Source organism: Diabrotica virgifera, chromosome 3 (genome assembly GCF_917563875.1).
Source record: "Diabrotica virgifera virgifera chromosome 3, PGI_DIABVI_V3a".
In the NCBI taxonomy this organism is placed as follows: Eukaryota; Metazoa; Arthropoda; class Insecta; order Coleoptera; family Chrysomelidae; genus Diabrotica; species Diabrotica virgifera.
This window is the reverse complement of record NC_065445.1, coordinates 67958353-67972700: the sequence shown is the minus strand read 5'-3', so window position 1 is coordinate 67972700 and position 14348 is coordinate 67958353. Positions and strand designations below refer to the sequence as shown.

General features: G+C 32.2%; 1 protein-coding gene across 2 annotated transcripts in view; it reads right to left on the bottom strand.

The window, feature by feature from the left end:
• The window catches only part of LOC126881893 (alpha-tocopherol transfer protein-like), a 110822-nt gene extending 96758 nt beyond the window's left edge, over window positions 1–14064 (bottom strand). The window contains exon 1 of one of the 2 annotated variants that reach the window (XM_050646544.1): window positions 13719–14064. In XM_050646544.1, coding sequence (XP_050502501.1) covers window positions 13719–13845 — 127 coding nt within the window. In that variant the 5' untranslated portion in view covers window positions 13846–14064. The remainder of the gene's footprint in view (window positions 1–13718) is intronic. The other variant, XM_050646543.1, reaches the window with a different exon arrangement.
• Between the last annotated feature and the right edge of the window lie 284 nt (window positions 14065–14348).

Sequence of the window (14348 nt, the reverse complement as noted above, 5' to 3'; positions counted from 1 at the left end):
TGAACTGAGTAGAGAGCTGTAGAAGAGTTTGCTATGGAACTCTAAGGACCTCATTGCCTTCCTTATGTATGAACAGAAAACAAAAAAAAAAAGTTGTGACTGGCTAAATGACACCCAAGTCAATGCCATAAAAACCAAAAAAAAAAAAAAAAAACCAACAAAATTTATTAAAACTAAAACTAACAAGTAGGTACAATATAACTGTCAACTGTCAAATATAAGTCAAATTATTAATGTAAACATTGTTAAATCAAAATAACAATTTACTGTTTTTTACCATTCTGCAAAACACAGGGTGTTTATAAATAAACGTTAAAATGTATAGATACTTACGTAATAGAAAATAGATATTGTACATGGCGTCAATAAGTTATATTTCATGAATGAAATACCATGACGTCACTTTTACTTTTCCTCCCTAGGGAGGAAAAATATTTTCCTGCCTAGGGAGGAAAAGTACAACTTTGCTCCCTACAATCAGGTCCGGAAAAGTATACTTTCGGTAGAGGTAGGTGGAAAACTTTTTTATCCCACGCCTAGATTTTGTGTCATATTGGAACTACTAAAAATCGGTTATATTTAGCGTGCATATGAGTATAATAATTATTATTGTTATCACAATATTGTGCCGTTTTGGATAGTATAGTGTCACTGTCCCTCACCTGTCGTACTGCCGACGCACTGTTGAAAGTTCACAGAACTTAAAAAAAAAGAATGTGTGTACTTTGTACGCACGTAAGAAGTTATACTTCTATTATATGATTTCAACGAAATCAATATACTTTAAACAATTTATTTATATTTTATTTAAATATTAAACTAATTTTAATACTTACTACTTTCCAAAAATTTTTATTAAAACAATACCTACCAAAAATTACAAAAATAAAAGAATAAAACACACCCAAACACATTAAAACATGAAACAAAGAAATGATTTCTGAACAATTGTTGAGAAAATTTTAACTAAATACGTATTTTCTGAAAAAAAAAATATAATAAATATACTTACAATCATAAAATGTATAAAAAAATAAAATAAAATAAAAATTTGCATTGGGATTGAACCTGCGTCTATCAGGTTGTTAGATTATTTTGAACTCACCCCACGCAGAATTTAACTACCGAGACACGTGAATGAAGTGGGAAGATATAGCATCTAAACGTTTTAAAAATGTTTGACAGTTGCTTATTCTCTTAATTTAATCAAATAAGTTTGATTCTTGTGGAATTAAAATACAACAAAATATAGACGAAAAAAGCAATATATTAGGTGGAGATTTTTGTTGGTAAATCAAAGCATTACCTAGGTAGGTAAGTAGCTAGGTTAGCTAGGTAGGTACATTTTCCAAATAGGTATTTAATTTGTAATTTTTTATTACAATACTGAAACATTTACAATAAGGTACGTACCTGTTGCTTTTAAAAACTATTTAAAAAGTCACTACAATAATTATAAACTTGCTTTTTGTCTCTGTCCTCACAACAATAAAAACTTATATACACAACATTTGTTTATGCATAATATCCATTTGAACAAATATTGACAGATGATTTTAACACCCAATCAAATCCCGTATAACGTTTGAGCGACCAAAACCATACTGTCGGTGTGCGCATGCGCCCGGCAAAATAAAAATTCACATTATTATATTATTAAATACAATCGACTTCTCGTACGAATAGTCGCAGAAAAAACAAATTATGTTGGTCGCATCAGAAAATCGTACGAGTTCGTAGGAATTCGTAAGAAATGTTTGTAAGTAATGTAACCGTGGATATAACATTGTACGCATTTGTTTCATTCTGATGATTTCGTACGTATTCTTACGAATTCGTACGATCGGTTTTTCGTACGAACTCGCATCCAATGTAACCGGTACGAAATCATCAGAACGAAACAAATGCGTAAAATGTTATAAAATATGCACATAAAATATTTCTTACGAATTCCTACGAACTCATACGATTTTCTGATGTGACCAACATAATTTGTTTTTTCTGCGACTATTCGTATAGTGCGGGAGATTCGTGCAAATATTATAAGAATTGTGCATTTAATGATAGAAGCATATAATTTGGACCACATGTACTACACATATAAAGGTACAAAATTAGATGGGAGCCCATCTCAGATTTTGCCTTTTACAAAAATGGCGGGGATTCAAAATGGCGACTATACATATGTGACTAATAACTTTTGAACGAGACTTCAGATTTCAACCAAATTTGGTATATAGGTTCTTTTTTTGACGTATAAGATTGAGGTCTTGAACCGGAAAAATCGGTTTATCAGAAGTTGTGTTTTTCTGGTTTTTATGTAAAAATATGTTGTTTTTTTTTCAATTATTTCACCCTGTATGTATTAATTTTTCAAATAGTTAATACGACCATTAAAAATAGCGTAAAAATATTTTTTAGGAAATATTTTTAACTTTTTAGTTATGTTAATTACCATTTATTAAGTGCAAAACGTATCTTCACATGTACCTATATGCGGCAGATTCGTGCAAATATTATAAGAATTTATAATTCGTGCAAATTTAGATAAGAGGCCATCTCAGTTTTTGTTCCTTTTACAAAAATGGCGGGCATTCAAAATGGCGACTATACATATGTGACTAATAGCACGATAACTTTTGAACGAGATGTCAGATTTCAACCAAATTTGGTATGTAGGTTCTTTTTTTGAGGAATAATATCGAGGCCTTGAACCGGAAGAATCGGTTTACCAGAATTTGTGTTTTTACTGTTTTTTTTTTTGTAAAAATATGTTGTTTCTTTTTCAATTCTTTCACCCTGTATATATTAATTTTTCAAAAAGGTGATACCGGCGTTGAAAAGAGCGTAAAAATATTTTTTAGGAAATATTTTGAACTCTTTAGTTATATTAATTACCATTTAATACATGCATAACGTATCTTCACATGTAGGTGCCTATGTGCGGCATATTCGTGTAAATAATAATATAAGAATTATTGTGCATTTAATGGTAGAAGCATATAATTTGGACCACACATACTACACATACAAAGATTCAAATTTAGATATAAGGCCATCTCAGTTTTTGTTCCTTTTACAAAAATGGCGGGCATTCAAAATGGCGACTATACATATGTGATTAATAGCACGATAACTTTTGAACGAGATGTCAGATTTCAACCAAATTTGGTATATAGGTTCTTTTTTTGATGAATAATATCGAGGCCTTGAACCGAAAGAATCGGTTTACCAGAATTTGTGTTTTTTCTGTTTTTTTTATGTAAAAATATGTTGTTTCTTTTTCAATTCTTTCACCCTGTATATATTCATTTTTCAAAAAGGTGATACCGGCGTTGAAAAGAGCGTAAAAGTATTTTTTAGGAAATATTTTGAACTTTTTAGTTATATTAACTACCATTTAATACATGCATAACGTATCTTCACATGTAGGTACCTATGTGCGCGGCAGAGTCGTGCAAATAATAATATAAGAATTATTGTGCATTTAATGGTAGAAGCATATAATTTGGACCACACATACTACACATACAAAGATTCAAATTTAGATATGAGGCCATCTCAGATTTAGTCTTTTACAAAAATGGCGGGCATTCAAAATGAATCTGCCGCCCATATGTACATGTGAACATACGTTATGCATTTATTAAATGGTAATTAACACAACTGAAAAGTTCAAAATATTTCCTAAAAAAGATATTTACACTCTTTTCAATGACGTTATTACCTGTTTGAAAAATTTATATATACAGGGTGAAAGAATTGAAAAAGAAACAACATATTATTACATAAAAAAACAGTAAAAACACAAATTCTGGTAAACCGATTCTTCTGGTTCAAGATCTCGATATTATTCATCAAAAAAAAACCTATATACCAAATTTGGTTGAAATTTGACGTTTCGTTCAAAAGTTATCGTGCTATTAGTCACATATGTATAGTCGCCATTTTGAATGCCCGCCATTTCTGTAAAAGGAACAAAAACTGAGATGGCCTCGTATCTAAATTTAAACCTTTATGTGTGTAGTATATGTGGTCCAAATTATATGCTTCTACCATTAAATGCACAATAATTCTTATAATATTTACACGAATCTGCCGCATATAGGTACATGTGAAGATACGTTTTGCATTTATTAAATGGTAATTAACATAACTAAAAAGTTAAAAATATTTTTACGCTCTTTTCAATGGTGGTATTTACTTTTTGAAAAATTAATACATACAGGGTGAAAGAATTGAAAAAAACAACAGCATATTTTTACATAAAAACCAGGAAAAACACAACTTCTGGTAAACCGATTCTTCCGGTTCAAAACCTCGATCTTATACATCAAAAAGAGAACCTATATACCAAATTTGGTTGAAATCTGAAGTCTAGTTCAAAAGTTATCGTGCTATTAGTCACAATGTTTAGTCGCCATTTTGAATCCCCGCCATTTTTGTAAAAGGCAAAATCTGAGATGGCCTCCCATCTAATTTTGAACCTTTAGGCAAGCCGCACACCAAAGCAACATGAAACGAAAAACATGAAACATGAAAGGTAAAACATGTTTCATGAAAATAAAACACTGCTAAGCAAATCTCCACTACACTGCTACACTACACTGCAGAAATAAAAGTCAGAATCGAAAAAGCACGTTCTAATTTTATAAAAATGAAAAAGGTCCTATGTAGCAAAGATTTAACATTAGCTCTTAAAGTACGCCTAACAAAATGTTACGTCTACAGTGTTCTATACTATGGAGTGGAATCATGGACGTTAAATGAAGAGACAATGAGACGACTTAACGCCTTTGAAATGTGGACCTATAGAAAAATTATGAGGGTTTCCTGGGTAGATAGAGTTACAAACAATGAAGTACTGAGAAGAATAGGTAAAGAAAAGGAAGTTGAACTTACAATTAAAGAAAAGAAGCTACAGTATCTCGGACATGTGATGCGGGGCGAGAAGTATGGCATCCTACGACTCATAATGCAGGGAAAGATAGATGGCAGAAGAAGCATCGGAAGAAGACGAATTTCATGGTTGAAGAACCTGAGAGAGTGGTTTGGATGCAGCTCGAAACAACTATTTAGAGCTACTGCCTCAAAAATTAAAATAGCTATGATGATTGCCAACCTCCGTAGCGGAGATGGCACCTGAAGAAGAAGAAGAAGAAGAAGCAAATCTCAAAGTCCGCCTACCAATGAAACGAGTGTGATTCATGCTCATGACACATTTTTATTTTCGAAGAGTTTCGTAAATGGCTGGACGTATATTTGTTTAGTAGTGTTTTATTTCCATGAAACGTAATTTACGTTTCATGTTTCTTTGATGTGCGATATGTGTAGTATATGTACGGTGACCATATGTACTTATTTAAGTAGGACAGTACTTATTTTTAAATATTGTCCTAATGTACTTTAAAACTTTTCTAAGGACACGCGAATGTACTTATTTTTTCTAAAAAATGAATATTTTTATGCTTTACTACTTTTAAACAAATTTCTTTGTCTACTGTTCCAGGTATTGCAGCTTTTGTGTCTTGATGGTTTCCAATATTTCCATTCTTTTGTTGACTCTTCTCATGACTTCGTTGTTTGTTACAAGCTCGGTCCATGCTATCTTCAGATAAATACCTTCACCCACAGTTCAAATGCTTCCAACTTTTTAGTAGTCGACGCGTTAATTGACCATGCTTCTATCCCGTAAAGCAGAGTGGAGAAAATGTAACACCTTGCCAGCCTAACTCTCAAGTCTTAATTATTTCAGTTCTCTTGCACAAACTACCTTTCTCATTTTATTGAAGTTGGTTCTTGCCTTCTCTATTCGAACTTTGATTTCTTTGGAGTAATCGTTTTTGTGTGATTAATTATTGTGCCAAGATAGTTGTAGTTTTCAACTTGTTCTAAAGTTTTAACTTTAATTGTCAGGCTTTTATCATTATTTTGGTTTTTGATATCTTCATAAATTTAGTTTTCTTGATGTTTACTGATAATCCATATAGTTCTCCATACTCAGCTATCTTGTTAATTAGCTTTTGGAAGTCTTGGAGGTTGTCCGCTATTATGATAGTGTCGTCCGCATATCTAATATTGTTAATTGGCGTTCCATTTAGGTACCTTTATTCCTGCTGTTTTCCCTCAAGAACTTTTTTCATAATTACTTCAGAGTATGCATTTAATAGTAGTAGTGACAATACACACCCCTGTCGCACTCCTCTTTTAATTTAGAACTCTTCTGATGTGTGTTCGTTAATGCGTATGTGTGCCTGCTGTTTATAATATAGATTTGATATAATTCAAAGGTCATTGTATTGTAATTGTTTTGCTTTGGGGACGTCCAGTAGCTCTTTGTGGCGGACTTTATCGAAAGCCTTGTTGTAATCTATGAAACAGACGTATATATCCTGGTTCACATCCAAGAATCTCTGGATTGGTAGTGTAACTCCAAGGTGGGTTTCTTCAATATCCATATCAAGTGTTTGGTAAATGCGTTTATGAATGATCTTTAAAAACATTTTAAGTGTGTGAGACATCAGACTTATGGTGCGGTGGTCGTACACAAAACTTCACTGCACAACAAGTGAAACATTTTTACACAAAATGTGTAACCTACCTAGAAAACTGGAGTACAAATTTTCGTGAATTTAAACTATTCAAAAGCATAGATCTAAAGCGGGCTTCACACTCTCGGCGAAGTTACTGCGCCAAAATTGACCGAAGTCCGAAGTACCCTCTCTACACACTCGTTCTACTTCGCGAGGAAGTGCGATACCGACAAAGACCGGTGCGATACCGGCAAAGATCCCTTTGACCAGACCGACAGATAATGGAAGTAGAACAAAGTGAGGCAAAGTTACACAAGGTGGCCGTCTACACTCTCGTACTTGTTGAACCTCGATCGACTTCAGCGAGAGTGTGGAGCTCGCATAAGAAGTGAAATAACATGGAACGATGTTTGTTATTCTCCCGAAGCTTTTAAATTGTATATCAAGGCAACCATGTTAAACGAAGATCAACTCTTTGGCGAACTGGGAATTTTGAAAGACGTGGCTACAAGTGAAAAAATTGCTGAGTGGAACAGAGAAGAAAATGATAGTCAGGATCGATGGCTTAACGTTTTTTAGTGTGTAGATCAATTCAAACTGAAAAACTTACAAATATTATGCGCATTTATTTTTTGTTTTCCGGGTACTAGTGCTGCTATCGAGCGTTTATTTTCTGTAATAAATAATTATTATTGGACGTCGGAAAAGTCACAAATGTCCATATCCAATCCCAAGGCAACGATGCTGGTGTACGCAAATTTTGATGAGATTTGTATGAAATGTTTCATTTACTTCAGTCGAAGCCGGACATTCTTAAATTAATTTTAAGTTCAGAAAAATATGAATGATGCAAAAAACCGGAAGAAGATGAGGCTATTCCAGGTCCCTCATCTAAAAGCTCTTAATTACAGGCTTGTAACTTTTTCAAAGTTAATGTAATGTGTTATGTTTAGTTTAATTGATATAATTTTTTATGTTTAGCTACATAGTTTATTTATTTTTAATGCCAAAAAGTTATATTTGTCCAATAACAAGATACATTTTGCGTTTTTAATACATTTTTGTTTTTTGTACTTTTTTTTCTTTAAAAAGATACGGTCACCGTAAGTATATGTGGTTCGAATTATATACTTCTATCATTAAATGCACAATTGTTTCACATATCGGCTGCACTAGTACGAGAAGTCGATTGTATCTATTAGTTTTGTGGTGTTCGGCTGATTACAGTTACGAAATGGATGTTGAAAAATGAATAATACTAGTCCAAGAGCAACTTTAATAATAGCGGTGTTTTAAAAATTTTAAACTTCATTCAGCGTCATTCATTTTTAATAACCACAATGTTAAAACTCTTGTATATCTAGGTACTGCGTTTTTTCGTCTGAGGTCACATCTAAAACATGAATAACTCAATAAACAAAGTCTCATAAGGGAGGTAATCATGTTTTTTTTAATGTGGGCTCAAGGTCTATTAAAACAAAATGCTTACATGATAGTATTTGGCTGATATATTGTACATGATAGTATTTGGCTTCGTAATCGTTACCGCTTCACAAGTTACTTTACTTATATGTATTGTTGTAAGTTTAATCGGTTCAGAGTGCTCAGTTTTGAAAAAAATTGATTTTAAAGTGATTTTTTTTATTTTGAAAAAGTCCTTTTTTTCAAAATAACTTATTATTACAAACCAAAAGTCTCAAGTAGTAAAAAATGTAGGTTTTGCTTTTTTAAATACGTTGGATTATTTGTTTTACTGTAGACAAAAATTGGTTAAGATATGGCTGTTCAAAATTTGAATACACTCGTGAATAGTGACTCGTTCAAGCCCTTTTAACTACAGCCTTTTCAAAAATAATCACTTTAAACCGATGACATTTACAGATCATTTACACAACAGGTACACAAGTAAAATAACTTGTGAAACGGTAACGATTAATTTCATTTGGGATGCTAATTAGAAGCTGATTTTCACGATATGTTTTACCAAATAAAAAGTGACCAGCATTATTTTAAGCGTAACTTATTTGCTTTTGGTGTTAGAAACTAAAAAAAAACAAAAATAAAGCTTTAAACACTTTAAAAAAGTTGAAATGAGTTTTTCCCGAAAAGTGCTCGATTTTTTGGTTTTTTCACGTTGAAATATTCGATTGGGAATTTGGCGAATAAAAACCCACTTTTCATTAGCTACAACTCTACTTCTAGTGGGTCTACAGACTTCATATATTTACCGGCCAAACCCGATTTCAGGACAAACTAGTTTGGAGTAGGCCAAAAACTAGTATGGGCTAGGCCAAACTAGTTTATCCTGATATAAATACACACACTTCAGACCAAGGCCAAACTAGTTTATCCTGATATAATAAAGACTTACACTTCAGGATAAGCTAGTATGGCCTAGTCTAAATCAATTTAGCCGAGTCGAAAGTAATTTTGCGAACATGTACGGACTTTTACATGCGGGGAATTCCCAAATCACGTCCCAAAAGGGATGGCAAAAAATTATACATCGATATATTATAGCATATGATACATCGAATAAAGATATTGATACATGCTATAAATCAATATATTTTCTTGTATAATTAAATAATATAAAAAATAATAAATAAAAGGATGAGTTTTTCTCCGAAAATTAAAAGAAAAGATACACTTACGAATTAAATCGAGTACGAATTAATATTGTTTTCACCAATTTTGAAAAAATGTGAAAACGTTGAATTATCCACGTCTGTCTGTCCGTCCGTCTGTCTGTCTGTCCGTGAACTAAACTCCTCCGTCATTATACTAGGTAGAATGACAAATGAGGTGTCAAATGAAAGCTTATTATGCAAGGATGGTACTAAATGTGAGAAATTTGACCTAGGCTGTCTGTCCGTCCGACCGCGAATATAACTCAATATTATTGTTTGTTTGTTACGAATAATTATAATTTTAATAAAAATGATTATTTTTTCAAGAACAAAGTATTTTATTCAATTTATTATTTATATTAAGCCGTACTACAGTAAAACATGTGTTAACGGCCACCTGTCAAAACCGGCCACCTGAACTAGCCGGCCAGCTTCAAAGTTCCCCAAACCAAAATTTGTGGACTACAAAACCTGGTATTAGCGGCCACCTTTTTATATCGGCCAATAGTTCTGTCATTTTTAGTGACCGGTATTGACAGGGTTTACTGTAGTTGGCTGAATTACTTTCTTCTTCTTCTTGGCTTTTTCCCATTATGAGTTTGCCGTTTTCGTCTTCTATAGCACTCTAGTCTCCCAGTCTCCATCTCTAAGATCTCTATCTATCATAGCATTTGTGAGTTTTCCATCTCACATCAGGTCTTCCTCTCCGTCTTCCTCCCCGCGGGTCCTAGTCCAGTAATCTTTTCGGCCACCTGTGCTCCGGCATTCATTGTACATGCCCGTACCATTTCAGGGCTCTACTTTTACTACCACAACTTTTTTGTAATTGAGCATTCTACTTCTATTCTGTTTCATATTTCCTCTGTTCTTATTCTATCCTACCTGGTAATTTGTAGACACATTCTCATAAACTCCAATTCAACTGTTCGTATTTTATTTCGTATTATTGTTGTCACTGGCCATTCTACCGCTCTTTTAGGGTAATATTTAGCACTATGCCCTGAAAAATACTTTTTTGTATTCTTTAGTTAGAGTGTTCTTCCATATCACTCCATGGAGTGCTTTTGTGGCTTGCTTTCCCCGTACTATTTTCATTTCTATATTTTCATTTCATTTACCGTAAAAACTTAAAGGTCTTACAATTCTTAATAGTGTCTTCTAAACTTACGTTTAAATCAGCAACCAATCTGTAATTAATTATGTACTTTCGACTAGATTAAATTGGTTTAGACTAGGCTAAACTAGTTTATCCTGATATAAAAACATAAATTTCAGGATAAACTAGTTTGGCCTACGCGCGATAGGACAAACTAGTTTGGCCTAGGCCATACTAGTTTATCCTAACGCGCTTAGAACCTGAAATCGGGTTTGGCCGGTAACATATACACCGCTTTTTATAAGCTAGATTTTTGTTAAGAATTTTTTTTTCGATAAATTATTTACTTTAGGAGTTATTTTCAAAAAAACCGTCTAAAAACGTGTTTTTTTTGTTGAAAAATGAACATATTCACTCGCAAATAACTCGAAAAGTATTGACTTATTGAAAAAACTTTATTAAAAAAAGCTGCTTAGAATTATTCAGTTTATCCAACTCCGGACTTTTGAACGTATGTTTTTTCACCCCCGAGAGAAGGTGGTAGGTGGTACCCACCCCAGATCAAAAGCACACAGCGAGACAATATCACTTTTTTTCTTTGACATGTTAGCTATGCGTATGCCAAATTTCATGTCAATCCAAGTGGTTCTGTAAAATTTGGAGTTTTTGCAATATTTTACCGTGAGTAAATGCGGCAATATCACAAATTATTGCATTCATAGAGATTCTGACCAATAAAACCTACAAGAATAAAAATTACAACGATTATTTCATTCATAGGAGATTCTGACCAATAGAAAACTACAGAAATCTGAATTAAATCGATAATTTTTGATAATCTCCCGTCGTTAAGTATATTACGTCAGATGACCTTCGTTGCTACGAAAAAATACATTCAGTGCCATTAATGACAATTAATGTTTTAAAAATTATAAAAGTGATGACTTTCAATCGTCAAATATTTATAAAAACTGTGTGTTTAATTGTACTTACATAAATAAATTACAATAAAATTTTGGTTTTGAACAGTTTTATTCATGAAATAATCGCAACAAATTGCACTCGACCTCTGAAATTAATATAGAATTTTTGCTCTCGTGACACTTTGACATAATTTCACTCGCCTTCGGCTCGTGAAATTAAAACTGTCAAAGTGTCACTCGGGAAAAATTCAATAATTTCAGAGCTCTTGTGCAATTACTACTGATTATTTCATTAATAGGAGATTCTGACCAATAGAAAGCTACAGAAATCTGAATTAAATCGATAATTTTTGATAATCTCCCGTCGTTAAGTATATTACGTCAGATGCCCTTCGTTGCTACGAAAAAATACATTCAGTGACATTAATGACAATTAATGTTTTAAAAATTATAAAAGTGATGACTTTCAATCGTCAAATATTTATAAAAACTGTGTGTTTAATGGTACTTACATAAATAAATTACAATAAAATTTTGGTTTGAACAGTTTTATTCATGAAATAATCGCAACAAATTGCACTCGACCTCTGAAATTAATATAGAATTTTTGCTCTCGTGACACTTTGACATAATTTCACTCGCCTTCGGCTCGTGAAATTAAAGCTGTCAAAGTGTCACTCGGGAAAAATTCAATAATTTCAGAGCTCTTGTGCAATTACTACTGATTATTTCATTAATAGGAGATTCTGACCAATAGAAAGCTACAGAAATCTGAATTAAATCGATAATTTTTGATAATCTCCCGTCGTTAAGTATATTACGTCAGATGCCCTTCGTTGCTACGAAAAAATACATTCAGTGACATTAATGACAATTAATGTTTTAAAAATTATAAAAGTGATGACTTTCAATCGTCAAATATTTATAAAAACTGTGTGTTTAATGGTACTTACATAAATAAAATTACAATAAAATTTTGGTTTGAACAGTTTTATTCATGAAATAATCGCAACAAATTGCACTCGACCTCTGAAATTAATATAGAATTTTTGCTCTCGTGACACTTTGACATAATTTCACTCGCCTTCGGCTCGTGAAATTAAAACTGTCAAAGTGTCACTCGGGAAAAATTCAATAATTTCAGAGCTCTTGTGCAATTACTACTGATTATTTCATTAATAGGAGATTCTGACCAATAGAAAGCTACAGAAATCTGAATTAAATCGATAATTTTTGATAATCTCCCGTCGTTAAGTATATTACGTCAGATGCCCTTCGTTGCTATGAAAAAATACATTCAGTGACATTAATGACAATTAATGTTTTAAAAATTATAAAAGTGATGACTTTCAATCGTCAAATATTTATAAAAACTGTGTGTTTAATGGTACTTACATAAATAAATTACAATAAAATTTTGGTTTGAACAGATTTATTCATGAAATAATCGCAACAAATTGCACTCGACCTCTGAAATTAATATAGAATTTTTGCTCTCGTGACACTTTGACATAGTTTCACTCGCCTTCGGCTCGTGAAATTAAAACTGTCAAAGTGTCACTCGGGAAAAATTCAATAATTTCAGAGCTCTTGTGCAATTACTACTGATTATTTCATTAATAGGAGATTCTGACCAATAGAAAGCTACAGAAATCTGAATTAAATCGATAATTTTTGATAATCTCCCGTCGTTAAGTATATTACGTCAGATGCCCTTCGTTGCTACGAAAAAATACATTCAGTGACATTAATGACAATTAATGTTTTAAAAATTATAAAAGTGATGACTTTCAATCGTCAAATATTTATAAAAACTGTGTGTTTAATGGTACTTACATAAATAAAATTACAATAAAATTTTGGTTTGAACAGTTTTATTCATGAAATAATCGCAACAAATTGCACTCGACCTCTGAAATTAATATAGAATTTTTGCTCTCGTGACACTTTGACATAATTTCACTCGCCTTCGGCTCGTGAAATTAAAACTGTAAAAGTGTCACTCGGGAAAAATTCAATAATTTCAGAGCTCTTGTGCAATTACTACTGATTATTTTTTGATGATTTTAACTTCCAATCGTATAGTAAGATATTTGATCACGTGTTTAATTTTGTCCAATCAGATTAAAATTATACTGAGAATTATCTACTGTAGAAAATTACACCGATAGAATTTTTTTAATTATGGCAACCAGGAATTTTTAATGGCAACCAGTTTCCTAGTTTTGACAACTGTCACATTTAAGAAAATATCCATAATATACGTATTAGAAAATAATCTTACGAATATCACACGACAGTAAGAATAAATAAGAAAATAATGCTTCATTTTTACTAAAATTTGTTGTCATTGGGCAATAGCCTCCCCTTCGGGTCGTGAAATTAAAACTGTCAAAGTGCCACTCGGGATACAAATCGATAATTTTAGAGCTCTCATGTAATTACTAATAATAATTTTTTTAAAAACATTTGCAACGAAAAATGTATTAGTAGAAAAATTGTCAATAATTCGAATAACATACTTTTGAATACTTACTCGGAATTTCCGGTAGATGAGGTTGAGTCTTCAACCACTCTTTAATCAACTTAACATCTTCTTCCAAGTCCTTATTGGTTTTTCCGAAATGCGATAGCATTAACGCCTTTCTTTTCTCTGGATTCATTTTTCACGTCAAAAATGCACTATACATATACAACTCACAATTCGTATATACCTAATATTTTTAATTATTACAACAATCCAACCTTGAACGTAGTAATTCGACATCTCCTTTTAGTGGCACGTCGTGGTCGTTCTGCTTACTGCTTTATCTTTCAAATACCTATTGGGTTGATATTTTATGACTATTAAAAATGACTATTAAAATTTAAATGACTAATAAAAAATCAAAATATCAAGATTTTTAATGCAAAATATATTGTGGAACATAGTGGAGTCAATGGAGTTTTTACTTACGGAAAAAACAAACAAGGTAGAACTTTTTGTGATTTTAAGAAATGCGTACCTAATAAACAACATATAAAAAAGTTCAAAAGAGCGTAAATATCCATATATTGACCTTTACGCCAGTCAATGAGAGCATAAACAGGAAATTACCTCCGAATTCTATCCTACTGCACGGATTTTAATGAAATTTTGGGAATAGCTTCTACTTATCTCCTAATT